The sequence below is a fragment of the Lithobates pipiens genome, unplaced genomic scaffold (assembly GCF_037356315.1).
Source record: "Lithobates pipiens isolate NorthernLeopardFrog02 unplaced genomic scaffold, aLitPip1_a1.2 Scaffold_22, whole genome shotgun sequence".
Lineage (NCBI taxonomy): Eukaryota > Metazoa > Chordata > Amphibia > Anura > Ranidae > Lithobates > Lithobates pipiens.
Window position 1 is genome coordinate 102,463,072 of NW_027507784.1, and position 18,879 is coordinate 102,481,950.

The following is an 18,879-nucleotide window of genomic DNA, read 5'->3' on the forward strand; positions in this document are numbered from 1 at the left end:
CCATGAGGCATTGTAAAACTCTGACGTTCACACACTTTCAGAATCCATGAATCAGACTGAGACAGTAGTACAGTTAAATCAAACTTGTTTAATAATAATAATAATGAAAAAAGGTAAACAGTCAACGTAGTCAAAACATAGCCAGAGTTCAGGAACCGGAACGGATAGTCAAACAAGACAAAAGACCAGGGAGCCAGAGAGGAGCATAGTAGAACAACAAGCAGGATCTGGAGCCAGAAGGAATGTCAGCCAAGCAAGTCTTTAACAGGAACACAGGAGAGCGCCTCTAGAGATGTGACCAAGGAGAAGGCAGAGATCATCTGGACTGGATGGCTTAAGTAGGCAGGACTGACGAGCAGGCTATCATCAGCAGGTGAGTCACTATGGAGAGATAGGAGCTGGCTATTAGCTGACAGCTGGGCAGCCAGCTTTGAGAAGGAAGGGCTGAGCCCAGCCCTGACACACTCATAACTAGGCATTATGGAAATTGTCATTTTTGAAGTACTGGAGGGCCATAGTTTGGAGACCCCTGATCTATAACATGATCCAGGTCTGGTGACAGGGTCTCTTTTAAAGATGAAGGTAGCTTAATTAGAAGAGTAAAAATTGTATATTAAAATACAACACCTGTCAAATTTTTAAAAAGCAAGGGAAGCACGTGCAACGTTATGTAATTATTGACGAAAGATTCACTCTTTTACCCCTGTATTTTTTATGAAACAAAAAAAGTTAGTTAAATTTTACCTGCAAGTTGTTTCACAATTTTTGTAAGTCCATATTTAAAGATCCTCTAAGTTATGAGGTTTTGTCCACAAACTCTTGGTATTCTGTAAAAACAAAATAAGACTATTTTACAGTCTCTGATAGCTGTGTGTTTGAAGTTAATGGCATTTGTAAATTAAGATCTGTGGGGAATGATATTCCAAGGGACACTATATCGGTGTCTCAGACCCAAATGGACTGCAGTATGTTTTGGCAAATCCTTCCTGAATTTCAAATATGTGGAAATCCAATGTCTGTGTTCCAAATTTAGTACATCAGTGTGATGGCTGCCAGCAAATGTGATTTATGCATGTAAAAAAAAGTCCTGGTCACTATTGCTATTTAAGTAAATCTGTCTTGACAACCGTATGTATAAACCAACATACCCTTGCAAGTGCTACTACCAAGAGGTGCTAGTAAACAATTCCATTTAATAATTCGAGCCTCCGGATTGCTCTGTTAGCTTCCCACTGTCGGAATGCAAATATTGACTTTTTAAAAGTCTACTTCTTTCCCCTGCATTCTACCATATAACGCTGGTGATTTTGAAATCTATAAGAGGGACTGTATTGAGTGTGCAGTCAATTACATTGTGCATATCAATACTCACCACAAGAACCACACTATTAATGTAAATATATATATATATATATATATATATATATATATATATATATAATATATAATATAAATATTCTCCCGGGGACCTGCATCTCTGGTTCTGGCAGGCGGACTGAGTACCTTTTACATGGTTCTCTAGTGCTTGCATTTGTACATGTGCTTTACTAGTTTAGCTCTATGGAGAACACTGAACAATTCCCATCATTCCCCTACAATCTAATGTGCTTACAGATTTTACTCTATAGGAGGCCAGTTTGGATGTGAATTGTAGGAGATAACTTGACCACCTGGAGAAAAGTCACCTAAGCATGCATAGTATGGGCATACTGTATGTACACACATAGCGTTCTTGATAGGACCTATATTTTATAACAGCTTTTTTGCTAAAGTTCATTGAGGTACACAGCTTATGTTCCATAGATTCTTAGACCAGTGGGTTATAGTGCCATCTACAGGAGGTGGGACAGCTCAGTTTGGTTTCCTAACATTGCAACTGCCAATGGACAAGGAGGGAGGATGTCTGTCACGTAGCTCTGTATTTTTTTTCTTATTGTTTGGTGTATTTTTTTTCTTATTGTTTGGTGTATTTTTGCCAACCACTTAATTGGACACTATTTGCTCAAACCCCACTGGTCTAATGGTCTATGGATCTGATAAAGAATATAAATTGTTTCTACTGTCCGTAAAACTCTTTTCTCTGAGTTCATTGAGGGACACTGTTTGTTGACTTAGAGGTAAAGTGTTGATGGACATCTATGTTAAGTTTTAGGTAATTTGCACACAATGGAAACTTTAGACCAATATTTCAAACATGGTTTTGTGAGACTCCTTTAAACCCCCATGACTGTTTTGTACCATTGTGCTGTTATTCTAAGTAAAATAATTATCAACCATCCTCTTCAGCAAGCTCCACCTGCCGTAGAAAGAAAAAAAGGAGACAATATCTAGCTTTGAAGAACATAAGTGCAATCCTGACAACAAATGTTGAAGTAGTTTTGTGAACCGAGCCTTGGCAGCTCTCATTTCTCCTCTTCAGTGACATCAAAGACAAAGTGAAAGATCTGACATAAATCACAAAAAGCAACTTTGCTGTTTTGAACGATTGCAATCAAAGGAAATGGTTTTTCTAACTACATAAACTATGGGAAGAGAGAGGTCACAGAAAAGCACTGCCACCTTGGATACACTGCACTTTAGAAGTGCTTCTAAAAGCTGTCATGAAGCAGCTGACACCTGGGGTTTGATTCATGGTGATATGGAGAATGCACACACAAAGTTGCTAATGTACATGTAGCATAGCACTGGCCGTTAGATAATTCTTTTTTTTTTTTTTTCAGTCAGTGCTTGTGTCTTTGTAAAAGCTGCACAACCTAGGAAACAACAAGGCAACTATATGACTGTTTAATTTGTTGGTTTCCTTTTGGAAATGTTTAAATCTTGTATGAGGCACAAACTGCCTTTTGTAGAGTAAGTAATTTGCAAATTGGAAAAACTTTACATATTGGAATTGTTTTTACCAAATCAGTAGTTTCTGATGTGGGAACTTTGGCACTGTTTTGGTCTTTGGCACAGAGGATTCTAGTATGGGAGTGTTAAATATTTGAACAAGGTAATAAGTACATAAGGGAGAGGGTGAGTGTTTAGGGTACATGGAAAGTTAGTGCTGGGGTTATGGGAAGGGTAAGTGCTTGGGTCACAATGAGGGTGAGTGTTAGGGTTACATTGAGGGTTATTGTTAAAGGTAGAGGAAGACTTAAAGTGCTACTAAACACACACTGTTTAATTTGCATTATCCCTTCTATTTCTGTATTTATTTTAATTAAAAAAAAACATCTACAAGTACCCTTTTCCTAATCAATATTGTGATGAAACTTGGCACCCCGCTTGGGTGCTTCCGCCAAATGGCTCATCCTGCCCTCCTAACCATTCCAGCAGAGAGCTAATACCAGCCCTTTTACCCCAAGCATCGTAAACGAGCAAGATGTTGCGGTAGAACCAAAGCAATAACAGTCTATTGAACAGAAATACAGGTTTTTATACACTTCAAAAGTAGGTCAGTCACCACATGAACAATAAGACCAAATATTTACCCAAAACACACAATAGATAACGAGCTAAAGTTGACACAAGGCTAATCCCACCATAAGAACCTCCAAGAGTTAGCCAAATTAGATAACAGACAGAAACAATTGGTGACTCAATTAACAATGGGAACGCACACCTAGGAGGCACACAATGGGAGAGACGCACATTATATTAACAGTGATCCTACTCCACCACAGACTGGCCGGCACGTGTCTACAGCAGTCTATGAGAACAACTCATGCAGTGCTTCAGCAGTCTGATACAGTGGATAAAATAATTTTATCTTTATAGATTTCTTGAAGGAGATAGTTGATAAATATTCAACTCTCAAGTGAAGGAGCCTCTCCAACCCAGTCTGCAGGAGGGCCACCATGTTTCCTCTGACCATTTAACCTGTACAAGATTAATATTACACTTTTCCATCCACTGCGGGATGCGTTATTGTTCTTTTTCCATCCACTGCGGAATGCGTTATTGTTCTTTTTCCATCCACTGCGGAATGCGTTATTGTTCTTTTTCCATCCACTGCGGAATGCGTTATTGTTCTTTTTCCATCCACTGCGGGATGCGTTATTGTTCTTTTTCGATCCACTGCGGGATGCGTTATTGTTCTTTTTCCATCCACTGCGGAATGCGTTATTCTTTTTCGATCCCTGCGGGATGCGTTATTGTTCTTATTCAAACAATTAATCCAAGCCTCGCTCTAATGCGTTCATTGCATTGTTGTCCATCATTGGAGAATGATCTACCTCTCCATGGGCCACAATCAGTAGGTAGGAGGCTTGTCCCTAGTCCTCTCTAAAAGCCCCTGTCCCGGTTTTGTCTGTCACAGATACACAACTGCCACATGACCCGGAGCTTTCCCCTCCTGTCTGCAGGAAACATAAGCAGGAGGAGCTTCTAGTCCACTGTTTCTGGTCACATGTTCAAAATAAAAAAACGGCCTTTGGAATTAAGAGTAAAAATAATTAATATAATAATTTTTTTTTTTGAAATTGTCATACAAATATACATTTGAAATTAGACCTTTATTATTTTTTGGGCAAAAACACTGTGTGTGTGAATATCTGCCAGTCACAGGCTGTGTCCTGTCCCTCCAGCCTGTGTCTTAGAATAGGAGGGAAATGATTCACCATCAATCTACATGTAAAATCCGGCCCAATTGTGTTTAGCTGGTTATTGGGCATGGGGGAGGAGGAGGGAGTGGGCTGTCATTTACCACTGTGTATACATCCACATGTGGGACTCTGTAGTCACATGGGCTGCTCAGATGTTATGGGGAGGAAATGCCCAGCATAGAAACTAACTGAAAACTGAGCATGTGCAGAGCTGCCAACGTTGCTCTGCAAAATCCCTAGCTGAATAGGGGACTTGAACAGAAGGTGGAGATAGAGAGCAGCAGGATCAATCAGGTTTTTGGCAGAATACAAATAAACAGCATGTAAAAATCATTTATTGATTTTTTTTTATTGATTTTTTTTATGATTTGGGTTTAGTGACATTTTAAGTCAATATACATTTGTATGTGGATAAAAATGACACCTATTTTTATTTTATTTTGTTTTGCAGGCAGAAATCCTTAGCATGCTTAGTCACAGAAACATCATCCAGTTTTATGGAGCTGTACTTGAACCGCCTAACTACTGTATAGTTACAGGTAAGAATATTTTTTAATATCTAAGTATTGCTTTTGAAATAGACTAGAGGTTGAATAAATAGGGGTGATACCTACAGCAATAATATATGTAGACCTGCTCATTGGCTAATAGGAATTCTTGTTATCTCCATACTGCCTTTACCATATTTTGCAAAATTTTTTTTTGGTCTATATGCTAAAAATTGCGGCGTTTAAACAGTTATGTTTTGTTGCTGTTAAAGGTATGTACAGTGGTTTTGCACATATTTTCTATTTTTAATATTTTGTATTCCCATACCCAGCCAAAAGGTGGAACTTTTTTAATAGGTCCTGGGTACATTTTGAGATGTGGGGAATGGGGGTTTAAAGCAAATCTGTTGCTTTGCCCTGAATAGGTAAAACATATTTGCCTTAAATTTATCTCAATCGCACGCTGAAAATATCTAAAAATTGTCTGGTTAAAAGCCTGTGGATCACTGGTTGTCAACTTATGAGCTCAAGGGGTCCTCAAATTGCAACCCCTGACATCTCCAAAGGACCACAGATAATATTCAATATGCATAATGCTTGAGAGGACTGTTGGAAACTGCAGACCTAATAGGGGGCCAGAGAGTGTGGACATGCTATATTTCTGGCTTGAAATATGCTGCAGAACACAATATGGAGCTATAAACATGTTACACGAGGCTTGTAGAGATCGATGCTATTACCCCAATCCATTGGTTCTCAACCCTTCTAGTGCCGTGATCCCTTGATAAAATTTCCCAAGTTGTAGAGAGCCCTAACAGTAAAAAAAAAATTGTATCGTGAGTTGTCAGCACCCAACGCAAGACCTAACCCTCGGACATTTAGTGCTCCCTGAGTCCCTTCTTCTCGTACAAGTATTAAAACCCCTTATGGTACATTTTAGGATGTACCACTCTTTCTCTTTGTTCTCCTTTCTTTCCCATTTATCTCTCTCTAGCCTAATTTCTTGTTTTTTTTTTCCCCATCCCCCTCTCTAGCCGACTTTCTTGTTCTTTCTCTTATTCTTCCTCTCCCTTTTTCTTTGTTCCTCCCCCTCTTTTCCTCTCCCTTCCATATAATCTCTATTTTTATTCCTTCTCTCACTCCTTGGTGGGGGGGATGAGTGGCAATGCTGGAGAAGTTCCGATCAGGACCTAGAAATAGAACTTGTTTCAAGTCTGTCAGACGGAATCAATTTCTATCGGGAAAACCATTCGTCTGTATGCTGGTCCGACGGACCAAATATGATGCACGGGCAGCTATTGGCTACTGGCTATTGAACTTCCTTTTCTAGTCCCGTCATACGTCATCACGCTCAAAATGAATGGCATTTGGTCTGTTCGTGTGTGGGCAAGTTTGTTCATTCGAAAGAACGTCGGGAAGACCGTCTGACCTTTTCTGCCTCAAAGTTTGGTCGCGTGTATGCGGCATAACATTACCCTCTCCCCAGAATAAACAGTGTTGCTTTCCAAAGGCATCTTCATTGCTCCCCCAGTGAAAATAAAGTAAAAAAGCTAAATAAAGAAAATTAATGAAGACACCATGTTCGAGGATCGGTAAGCTGTATTAAGGTTTTATTTTTGGGTTTAACATTGCTTTAACTCTGTAATTCTAATGCAGTTTTCCTTAGGCTGAAAAAAATCCAAGTGCGTTTCCTCATCTAAAAACGTACAAAGCAGCTGTTAGTAGTTCTGCAAAAAAATAAAACAATTTAATGACATTTGTATTAAGCCTAATGTACACGGGACCCTGAGGCAACCTCCTCTGAATGACTTTTTTGACAGCTTGAAACCGGCACTTAAAAACACCCGTTTAGCCGCGTTTGCATGCCGAGTTTAGTGGCGCTTTACCACGTTCACATCTAGGCACGTTTATTTAATATAACATCAGAAGACCCTCCCAAAGCACAAAAAAACTGTATTGTTTAACTATTTCAGCCATTCTGTGAGACCAGAGTGAGTAGCAGCAGCTGAGTGAGCAGATAGTGTACTTATATCTACCTCAATTTCCAAGATTTTACTATGGATCCCACAATGAGCAGATGTCAGGAAATCAAAAAAGCCAGATATTAAGTTTCATGCAACTATGTTTGATCAAGAAGGCGGTCGAAATCAATGGTGGGATCATCTGGTTCAAATCTAACAAAACATATAGGTCAAATTCCAATTCTACTTTTGGCTAACAGCAAAGCTAGTGGTGTATTGGATTGGATCATGGGCTTATAGGGGTATATAAATGGTCTATGAATGGTCAGCATTGCAATGGTCTATGAATGAAGCATTGCAAGCAATTAAATGTTTTTCAAAAAAAAATGTTGTGGTTTTTCATCATTTGCTATCATTTTTAAAGTGGTTGTAAACCCTTACAAACCACTTTGACCTACAGGTAAGTCTAGATTAAGGCATACCTGAAGGTCCAAGAAATATTTACAAAAAGACAGGCATCGCTGTCTACGGCGCATGCGCGGGAGTGACACCATTGCTGCTCTGTCGCTGTGAGTGGCCGGAGTAGCCATACCCGGAAGAAGATGGATGCTCCGTGCTACAGGGGACAGCGGGGACATCGATGGCTCCTGTGTCAGGTAAGTGACACATAATGGGCTACTATGCGATGCATAGTAGCCCATTATGCTTTACCTTTGCAGGGAGACAAAGAAGAAGTAAACCCATCAGGGTTTACTTCCTCTTTTAAGTTTTGGAATGTAAAAAAAATAGGGCACCTTTTAAAAACACTTCTAAGCGAAAATGCTTTTGCTTTGACGCGTTTGGCGTTGGAAACTTCGGCGCCTGAACTCATTTTTTTTGCCTTCAAAGAAAAGCCTCTAAACACAAATGCCTAAAAACAACATTAAACGAACCTGTGTACATGTACACATAAGATAACATTGGATGAGTTGAGGGGCAGCTGAAAAAAGCATCCAACTGACTCTGAACGTCTGTTTATCAGCAGCAGTGTACATGAGGCCTTGAAGCAATTGTGCTTATGTCACTAATATGTCATGCTAGTGTATAGGTCCTTTTTTTACTGCTTTTTTTTTTTTTTTTTATCTACTACTAGACAACCATTTTAGCACTTGCTGTGGTGATAGAACTAATGGAAAGACTTAGAATTTACATATATTGGGGTCACCAGATGGAGTTATTTATTTCCTATGATAATCAGCTCCACCCAGTGGCCATAATGTGGTATTTTCCTGATTCATACTATTCTTCTCAATGAAGAACGGTTGACCTGGTGAGAAAAAGTAACATTAGATTTTGCTGGCATTTGCACATAATGAATGTGCATGCAGTATTGCAGGACACATGGCTGTGCATTTTTTTTTTTGTTTTTTTTAAGAAATACACCCCTTAATTATCCAAGACCTAAGATGCTACAATTGTCTAGGGAGCTACTGAGGACAGAATGGTTAGATGGCAAATGAAAGTTCAAAGTTTTTTTCCATGCAAAGATGCCCCTCTCTTTCCTGATGATTTCTATCCACAGCTTTGCTCCCTAGTAGTGTACTTGCCATGCCCACAGCTCTGCTCCCTAGTATTGTACTCACCATGCTCACAGCTCTGCTCCCTAGTATTGTACTCACCATGCTCACAGCTCTGCTCCCTAGTATTGTACTCACCATGCTCACAGCTCTGCTCCCTAGTATTGTACTCACCATGCTCACAGCTCTGCTCCCTAGTATTGTACTCACCATGCTCACAGCTCTGCTCCCTAGTATTGTACTCGCCATGCTCACAGCTCTGCTCCCTAGTATTGTACTCGCCATGCTCACAGCTCTGCTCCCTAGTATTGTACTCACCATGCTCACAGCTCTGCTCCCTAGTATTGTACTCGCCATGCTCACAGCTCTGCTCCCTAGTATTGCACCCACCATGCTCACAGCTCTGCTCCCTAGTATTGTACTCACCATGCTCACAGCTTTGCTCCCCAGTAGTGCACTCACCATGCTCACAGCTCTGCACCCTAGTAGTGTACTCACCATGCTCACAGCTCTGCTCCCTAGTAGTGTACTCACCATGCTCACAGCTCAGCTCCCTAGTAGTGTACTTACCATGATCACAGCTCTGCTCCCTAGTAGTGTACTCACCATGCTCACAGCTCTGCTCCCTAGTAGTGTACTCGCCATGCCCACAGCTCTGCTCCCTAGTATTGTACTCACCATGCTCACAGCTCTGCTCCCTAGTATTGTACTCGCCATGCAAACAGCTCTGCTCCTTAGTAGTGTACTCACCATGCTCACAGCTCTGCTCCCTAGTAGTGTACTCACCATGCTCACAGCTCTGTTCCCTAGTAGTGTACTCGCCATGCTCACAGCTCTGGTCCCTAGTAGTGTACTCACCATGCTCACAGCTCTGCTCCCTAGTAGTGTATTCACCATGCAAACAGCTCTGCTCCCTAGTAGTGTACTCCCCAGGCTCACAGCTCTGCTCCCTAGTAGTGTACTCCCCAGGCTCACAGCTCTGCTCCCTAGTAGTGTACTCGCCATGCTCACAGCTCTGCTCCCTAGTAGTGTACTCGCCATGCTCACAGCTCTGCTCCCTAGTAGTGTACTCGCCATGCTCACAGCTTTGCTCCCTAGTATTGTACTCACCATGCTCACAGCTCTGCTCCCTAGTAGTGTACTCACCATGCTCACAGCTCTGCTCCCTAGTAGTGTACTCACCATGCTCACAGCTTTGCTCCCTAGTAGTGTACTCACCATGCTCACAGCTTTGCTCCCTAGTAGTGTACTCGCCATGCTCACAGCTCTGTTCCCTAGTATTGTACTCACCATGCTTACAGCTCTGTTCCCTAGTATTGTACTCACCACGCTCACAGCTCACTTGCTACCTGTCCTTAATTTAGACATACTTTGCTAAGATGAGTGACAGTAGAATGGTCATTGAGAGGCCCCATCATAATTGTGCTATGGGGTCACATGATCCGTCATTACGCCCTTGTACTGCATACAGCTGTTTTGGATTTGCTTGCTCTCATTTGTGCAAGGCTATGGCTTCTGGAGAGATTATCTGGTTTTGGTTTTTGTCTGCGCGGTGTTTTGTTAGAATTTAGCACATCGCCCTTGTACAGCCATTTATACCCAGTGTCTTAGAAAGGATTATATCCCAAGTATTCTGTATACGAAGTGTCTTATCCTCCTCATGGTAAAAGTTGTGCTTCTTGAATTATTAATCATTTCAGCCAGCATAATGAAGCATTAAAAAGTGACCCATCAGATAACTATAATTCGCTTAATTTGTCTTTTTTGCGATCATCAAAAATAAGTGGAATTCGTTTACATAATGTAACTCTCCTAATCCCCCTGCTTATTAGTACTTGGTGAGCTCTCCTATTGGCATATATAAATATAATTTTCAAGCCTTTTCTTAAGATTAACAAAGGATTCACAAGTTCTCAGTTTGTATTTTCAGCCCTGAATGGAAGGAATGAATTCTATTATATACTGTATATGATAATAGAAAGACTTAGCCGTTTTGAGGCTGGAGATAATTCAATAAAGTAATATACAATACATACAGGTTATTATTAACCACAGCATCTCCCATACCGCTTCTGAGCCTAGGCAATTTTTTCATTTTAGCTGTGCCCCTTATATTCAGTAATTTAACATTACTTCCAAAATATTTTTTTCTTGAAACAAAGTCTAAGCAAAAAATATTTTATTTTCTAAATTAAAAAAAATATATATTTTTCCCCAGTTTTACCAGTGTTAGTTTTAAAACTACTTTATTTATTTATTTTTTTAAGATTCTATTATTGAGTTTTGTATAGGTATAATACATCATTTCCCAAACTTTTGTGCTTCAGAGTGGCAACATGATCAATAGCCATGGTGAGAACAATAAAGCATAATAAAGTACAAAGAAGTATATGTAGGTTATAATGTAGCCATCTTGTACCATACATAAGTGTAAAATGTGTCCATGGACCACTGAATTTTTTTTAAAATGTATTATGCAAGAGGAAAGAACAATCCAGACCAGGGGCATTCCTGGAGCATTTGGCACTTGAGGTGGATCCTATATCTGGCACCCCCCCTTCACTGATCATGCCTGTATGCACTCAGCCCCCCTCACACCTGTACACACTAAGGCCCTTCATACCTGTACACATTCAGCCCCCCTCACACCTGTACTCGGGGGCCCCCTCTCACACCTGTAGACACTCGGCCTCTCTCACACCTGTAGGCTCTCGGCTTCTCCCCTCTCAAACCTGTAGACACTCGGCTGCCCCCTCCCACACCTGCAGGGTTCAGGACTGTGTTGCACTCAGAATGCAGGGTTCAGGAGTGAGTTGCACTCAGAATGTCAGGGTTCAGGACTGAGTTGCACTCAGAATGCAGGGTTTAGGAGTGCGTTGCACTCAGAATGCAGGGTTCAAGAGTGCGTTGCACTCAAAAAGCAGGGTTCAGGAATGAGTTGAAGTCAGAATGCAGGGTTCAATAGTGCGTTGCGATCAGAATGCAGGGTTCAGCAGTGCATTGCGGTCAGAATGCAGGGGTGGAGGGTGATGTAAAGGGTGGTAGAGGACACTGCTATGGGGGTGACCCTGCCCATAACTGTGTCCTCTGCACCCTTCACATCACCCCACACACACACAGCAGTGTCTTCTGCCCCTTTCCCCTATAGCAGTAACCCCCCACCCCCCTTCCCTATTCTCCCATAGCACAGTGTCCTACTTGTTTCCACAGCGGAGACCAGGAGGCAGCACAGTTCTGAACAGAGAGGCGGGAGCTGGCAGAGTCAATTTTAGTATTAGCAAGCTAGTGATTGGTTGCTTAGGACCACCCTGTATGCTAGCAACCAGTCACCAGCGGTTTAACATAAAAAGTTTGTTTGGCCAGCTCCTCCTCCTGGTCTCTACTGTTCACTGATCACAGCAGCGCGGGTGGAGGTGGGGAGAGAGAGAGAGACAGAGAGAGAGACATCGGGATATAGATGACGCGGCACAACCACGGAGGTGGCTGGAGGCTGGAAAGGGAGACAAGGACTGGCACATAGAAGGCGGGGGTCGATGGCACAGGAATATGTTCGCAGTCCACCTGTCACCTGCTGGCGGTCGACAGGTGTACCGCGATCGATGGGTTGTCGACCCTCACTTTAATTTAACAGGGACATTTTATTAACCTCAAGTATTAAAATCCAAGAACAAAAATATGCATATAAAAATCACAGAGAAAACACTGTAGAACACCACAGTCTTAATTTTATGGGTCATAAAATGCAGGCTGCGGTGTATAGCGAAAAGCAGATTTCGATATTTGCTCTGTTATAAATGGAGCCCTAAATGTTTATTAAGGGCATCTTTGGTACTGCTGTCCAGAAAGCCGTATGTTTACCACCTTCGTGTTCGCAAAACTGTGTGGCTACCAGGTGCTAAGTTCCCAGTGCTTTGTACACATACCCTTATGTTTTATTTTTGGACTTGTTGATAGGGCTGTTGATGGTATTGTCAGTATCACTCAGCAGTCAGAGCTGTGCTCTCTCTCTGTTTTATCTGATCACATTTCTCTGGCGTTTTTATCGTATTATTGTGCAATATAATCAAACTGACCCCTAGCTAAATCTATTTCTTAAAGAGGATGTATAGTCTGTTCAAGGTTTATATAAAATAGATCATTTTTATGTATATGATCTTATCAGTGTGTATTGATGTTTTAAGCCACTTATTTTCTGTGTGTAATATATACATGTGCATAAGTTGTCATATGTACATTCTCTGCTTTCTACTTTGCACTGCTACAAATTGGTTGTTCTTTGTTGCTGCTTCTAACCAAGAACATATTTGAGTCAACCGACTTACTGAAAACAATGCATCTTATGTGCAGTGGTTATATTATTGCAGTAATTGTTAAGAGAGAAGCTATAATGAGAACGTATTGGCAAAAAGCCACCCTCTAGTGGCTAAACTTCAAAAACTGTGTGCACAAGCATTGTGTGTACCTAGAAGAATTGATGCTGGTTTGAAGCCAAAGGGTAATCACATCAAATATTGATTTGGTTTAGATTTTTCTTCCATTCACTCACTTTGCATTGTGTATATTGATAAAAATAACAATTAAAATTATAAATTTTTAAAAGAATTCTTACTTTACAGCATTTCTTCACACCTGCCTAAAACTTTTGCACAATACTGTAGATATACATATACATCACAGACCTTCCTCTATTAAAATTGCAGCTCACCTTCTCATAGAATTTTAAGGTTGGTCTGGCAAGATTGGTCTTTTATAAATCTCTATTGGTTACTGCTAATGATACTCTTTTCATCAGCAAATTCTTTGATATGGGCCCTTATCATTCCTTCAAATAGTTTACATACTATTGATGTTAGGCTGACCGGTCTGTAGTTTCCAGGTACTATATATACTGTATCTCTGCTCTTTTTTGAATATTGGTACCATGTTTGCTTTTCACCAATCAGCTGGTACCATTCCAGTCAATAAGTTGTCCCTAATTAATTAGGAATGATGGTCTCTCACCGGGGGGAGTGGCCTAAGCATGGCGGCGTGAGAGCGATGTAGAGCGGAGCTCAGCTGCACCTTTCAGGAGACCGACAGTGTTTAGTACCTTATCTAACCCATGCCGAGGAGAGGGAAAAGCGCAGGAGGGGCACACACTCCAACCCACTCATACATCACCCGATACCTGGCGCTAAAGCGGGAAGCCAAACAGCCGACAGACGCGGATACCAGTATGCTGCGGACACAGGAGCCCATTGCGGAGGTATTGACACAGGCTCCGGCTGTTGATCTGTTACAGCATGGAGCATCGGTGACCTCGCAGTCACGGTCACAGTCACAGTGGGGAGTGTCGGCTGCACTCTCTGAGACGGCTGGTGCGGTACATACGGTGGTGACCCCTATAGCCTCAGGAGGAGAGGAGCAGGTATGTACACATGCCATATATAACACACAGGAGCAGGGGAGCGAGCCTGATATTAGACAGCTTATCCAGGCTCTCCCAACGAAGGAAGATATACAAAAACTTCTGACTGGTATAGTGGGTTCACTGAGAGGAGAAATGGAGGAGGTACGGGTTAATATTACAGCGGTTGATAGCAGAGTGTGTAGCCTAGAAAAGATAAACAACTTGACTGACACACGACTGGCGGCTATGGAGGAGAAATTATGTAAATAACATCGGTAAATGACTATGATACAATTGCAATCTGAGGAAACAGAAAATAGAAGTAGAAGGAATAATATCCGGATTAGGGGGGTCCCGGAGGGGAGCGAGGGGGACACCCTAAGAGACATAGTGATGAGTATCTTAAATCAAGTGCTGCAAAATCCCCCGAACACTCAGATTGAGCTTGACCGGGTGCGTCGGATTCCCAGGACGCATGTTCCTGCACGGTTTAAGTCACGAGATGTTCTGTGTCGGGTGCACTTTTACAGGGTAAAAGAGGACATTTTAAGAGCGGCATGGCAAGAGGGAACAGTAAAGTTTGAAGGAAGTGAAATACAAATATATCCGGATATATGTGGACAAACTAAAATGAGGAGAAGGATGCTAAAGCCCCTACTGGACTATCTGATAAGTAAAGGAGCTACATATAAATGGGGTCACCCATTGGCAGTGGTAGTGAAAAAGGACGGGCAAAGTTTCAATTTAAGGGAACCGACCCAACTCCCAGACCTCTTCTTCTTTCTGGGCTCAGAGGCTATTGAAGTCCCAAATTGGACAGAATTGTTGAAAAGACCCTCTCAACAAAGCTTATGGCAGAGGGAGAGATTTAGACCAAGCCCATCATAGGAACAAGAAATTATTATGGACTGAATGAGACGAACGAGAAAATTTAAAATGAACTTCTAAAGATATTTTTATTTTATTTAATTTTATTTATTTATTTATTTATTTTTGTTTTTGTTGTTGTTTTTTTTTTTTTGGAAGGAATTAATAGAACTAAAATACTACGATTTGTCAAAGTTATATAGATATAGAGAGATATAGATAAAAAAAAAAAAAATATAGAGAGTGGAAGAGAAAATATTAATATTTGAATAATATAATAATATAGGGACCCGCTTGGAGGTGTTTCTTATATATGTTTTTTTTTTTTTCTCTTTTTCTCCCTTGAAATTTAATAAATGTAAAGCAATGGGTGTAGAGGGAGGAGAGGAAAGAAGAAAAAGAGAAAGGAGGGGGTGGGTTTGGGATAGATAGGGAGGTAAGGGGGTTATGAAAATGCAAAGATAGGATAGTTAAGAAATTCGATACATTAAAAAAGGGTGGATGGTGCGATAGGTTAAAGGGTGTATATGGATTGCTATACGTTCCTATAACGTAAAGGGGTTAAACAGCCCAGAGAAACGGACTTGATTGTTAACGGAACTAGGGAGACTGAAGACCCAAATTATTTTCCTACAAGAGACACATTTTAGAAAGGACAAAATCCCAAAATTAGGAAATAGGAGATTTACTACAGTATATCATAGTGCTGCTCAGACTACAAAGGCAAACGGAGTATCAATTATGATTTCAAATCAAATACCATGGAAAGAATGTAAGATAATCACTGATGAGGCAGGACGACTTCTGATTGTCAAAGGTATTTTACAAGAACAAAAAGTAACACTAGTTAATTTGTATTTACCGAACGAGGGACAGGTCGCGGCACTTGAGACATATTTGAATCTGATATACCAAAATAAGGAGGGGATTCTGTTGATGGGAGGGGATTTGAATATAGCATTAGACCCTGCCCTGGATGTCTCAAAGGGAGTCTCTCATCTATTTGCAGTAAAATTGCGCAGAGTGAAGAAAATGTTACAGGACTTGCAGTTAATAGATACATGGAGAATTCTCCACGTACAGGAAAGAGATTATACTTTTTTCTCAGCTAAACATAAAACATATACTAGAATAGACTATATTCTTATGTCCCAAAGTGCATTGTCCTGTGTGAAAGAGGCCTCCATAGGATCTTTTACGCTGTCGGACCATGCGCCAACTAATAGTGTTATGGAATGGGGAGAGAAAACTCTGCGGGAATGGAACTGGAAGATGAATGAGACACTCCTGAGAGAACCAGAGTACGAGAATCAGATCGCCCAGGAATTAGAACTCTTCTTTATAGCAAACGAATCAGAGGAGGTAACCCCACTATGTAGATGGGAAGCACATAAATGTTATATTAGGGGAATTCTTATTTCTTTAGGAGCACAAAGGAAACGGGCTCTGGGCGCTAAACTAGACACTCTGCTGGAAGAGATCCGGACACTTGAATCAGTACATAAGAAATCGCAGTTGCAACAGACTGAAGAAAAATTAATGAGGTTACGGGAAGAATTGAATTTGTTATTGACGGATAAAGCGAAAGCAAAACTAACTCGGTGCAGACAAATATATTATGAATATGGAAATAAACCCAGCAGAGTGCTGGCAAATGCGCTCAGAGAAACGAGAGCACAAAATCATATTGAGAGAATTAAAACCCAAGGAGATGTGTTAGTTAACTCACCACAGGCTATTGCGAAAGCATTTAGGGATTAATATACTACTCTTTATCAGATTGAAGATCGACGGCCCATGCTGGGGATACCTTCTAGAGGGGAAAAGGTAAAAGAATACATAATGGCATCGGGAATGCCTATGCTCCTCGAAGAAGAAGCAGAAAATATAGATGGACCAATTACAATAGAGGAATTGTCAGAAGCCCTTAAAGAAATGAAACCCGGAAAGGCCCCCGGCCCGGACGGGTATACATTACTTTATTATAAGACTTTTTTTGAAAAATTGGCACCAAAATTTATAGAGGCTTTTAACTCTATACGGGATGGGCAAAGGATGCGACCAGAAACGCTAATGGCTCATATAACGGTGATCCCAAAAGAAGGGAAAGACCCAACTCAATGTGCCAGTTACCGCCCAATTTCTTTACTAAATGTAGACCTCAAGATTTTAACAAAAATACTTGCGAATAGACTCTTGCCATTTATTCCAGCTTTAATACATCCAGATCAAGTGGGATTTACCCCTGGTAGGGAGGGAAGAGAAAATACGCAGAGAGTTATCGATGCTCTATATATAGCACAATACTATCAAAAACCGCTAGTACTTATATCGGCGGATGCAGAGAAGGCATTTGATAGGGTCGACTGGACATTCCTGAGAGCAACGTTACAGCATATAGGATTAAAAAATGGGATGCAGAATTGGATTGATAGTCTATATTCTTGCCCAAAAGCTAGGGTAAAGATAAATGAGATAATGTCTGAACCATTCTGCATAAGGAATGGAACGCGTCAGGGATGTCCACTCTCCCCTATCATATTCATTCTCACATTAGAACCTTTTTTGAGAACAATTCAGGCTAATCCTGATATTCAGGGCATTTCAATAAAAAAAAATGATGAACATAAATTGGCCGCATAAGCGGATGATCTGCTGTTTTTTATAACCTCCCCAAGGATTTCCTTACCTTCTTTGTTATTGGAGCTGCGCAGATATGGAGAGATATCTAACTTTAAAGTAAATTACAGCAAATCGGAAGCGATGGGGGTAGAAATGAATAATGTAATGAAATCCCAGCTAGCGGCGCATTTTGCGTTCAGATGGACGGACTCCCACATATGTTATTTAGGGACTAAAATATCAAATAAGTTGAACAGATTGTTTGAACTAAATTTTATCCCATTAATACGACAGATTAAGTTAGATCTTGAACGTTGGGACAAAACGGTTTTTACATGGTTTGGGAGAATCAATATTATCAAAATGAACGTAATGCCGAGGCTGCTATATTTGTTCCAGACCCTACCGATAAACCTCCCTGTAAGATTTTTGAGAGATCTGAGATCAAGATTTATGAAATTTATATGGGCAGGTAAAAAAGCGAGAATATTACCAAAAGAGAGAGGAGGGGTAGGATTCCCAGATCCAGTAGGCTATTATGAGGCATCACATTTAGCACGGGTAGTAGACTGGTGTAGACTTCAAAAAGAAAAACCTTGGATTGATATGGAACAAGCAATAATCCCGATACCACTGGAAGGAATAGTGTGGCTCTCAGACGTAGAAATTCCACAAGAGGTACGTAGACATCCGACAGTGGGTGCCACACTACAGACAGTCCAAAAGTTATTTAAGAAAACCAGGATATCAGAATATCCAAGCCCTATGATACCAATTTTGGGCACTCCTGGTTTTCAGCCAGGTTTGACAGATCAGGGTTTTAGGGAACTAAGACGAAAGGGATTCAGTAGGATTATACATTTCTCAATTGATAATCATGTAATGTATAAGGAAGAGATCGAACAAGAATTTAGGGAGGACTTGGACCCATTTAGGCGAGTACAGTTAAATGCTTTTCTTCGATCAAGTAGGCAGAGAATACCGGTGATTAGGACACTATCTGGGTTTGAACAGATATGCTTAAAAGGTGAACCACTGAAACATTCCCTCTCATCAATGTATGCATTGCGGATGGAACAAGAAGCCTCACAAGATCTGGCTTTCATACGATCATGGGAGAGTGACCTAGGAGTCACTTTCTCAGACTCACAGAAAAATAAGATCTTCATGTTCACGCATAAGGCGTCAATAGCAACTAGATACCAAGAAGGGGGCTATAAAATGTTGTCTAGATGGTATAGGACACCAGAAGTATTGCACCGGATATATCCACAAGTATCAAATTTGTGCTGGCGCTGCCAGAGAGCCGAAGGTACCCTACTACATATATTTTGGGAATGTCCCGGAGTAAAAGATTTTTGGAAGATGGTATCGGAAATAGTGAAGGAAATAACAGATGTGTCTCTTGGG

At 40.9% G+C, this 18,879-nt stretch overlaps 1 protein-coding gene across 4 annotated transcripts in view; it reads left to right on the forward strand.

The window, feature by feature from the left end:
* Positions 1–18,879, forward strand: part of MAP3K20 (mitogen-activated protein kinase kinase kinase 20) — a 257,081-nt gene that overhangs the window by 62,273 nt on the left and 175,929 nt on the right. For all 4 annotated transcript variants that reach the window (XM_077448019.1, XM_077448021.1, XM_077448022.1 and 1 more), the window contains exon 3: positions 5,038–5,125. In XM_077448019.1, the coding sequence (XP_077304145.1) occupies positions 5,038–5,125 (88 nt within the window). The remainder of the gene's footprint in view (positions 1–5,037; positions 5,126–18,879) is intronic.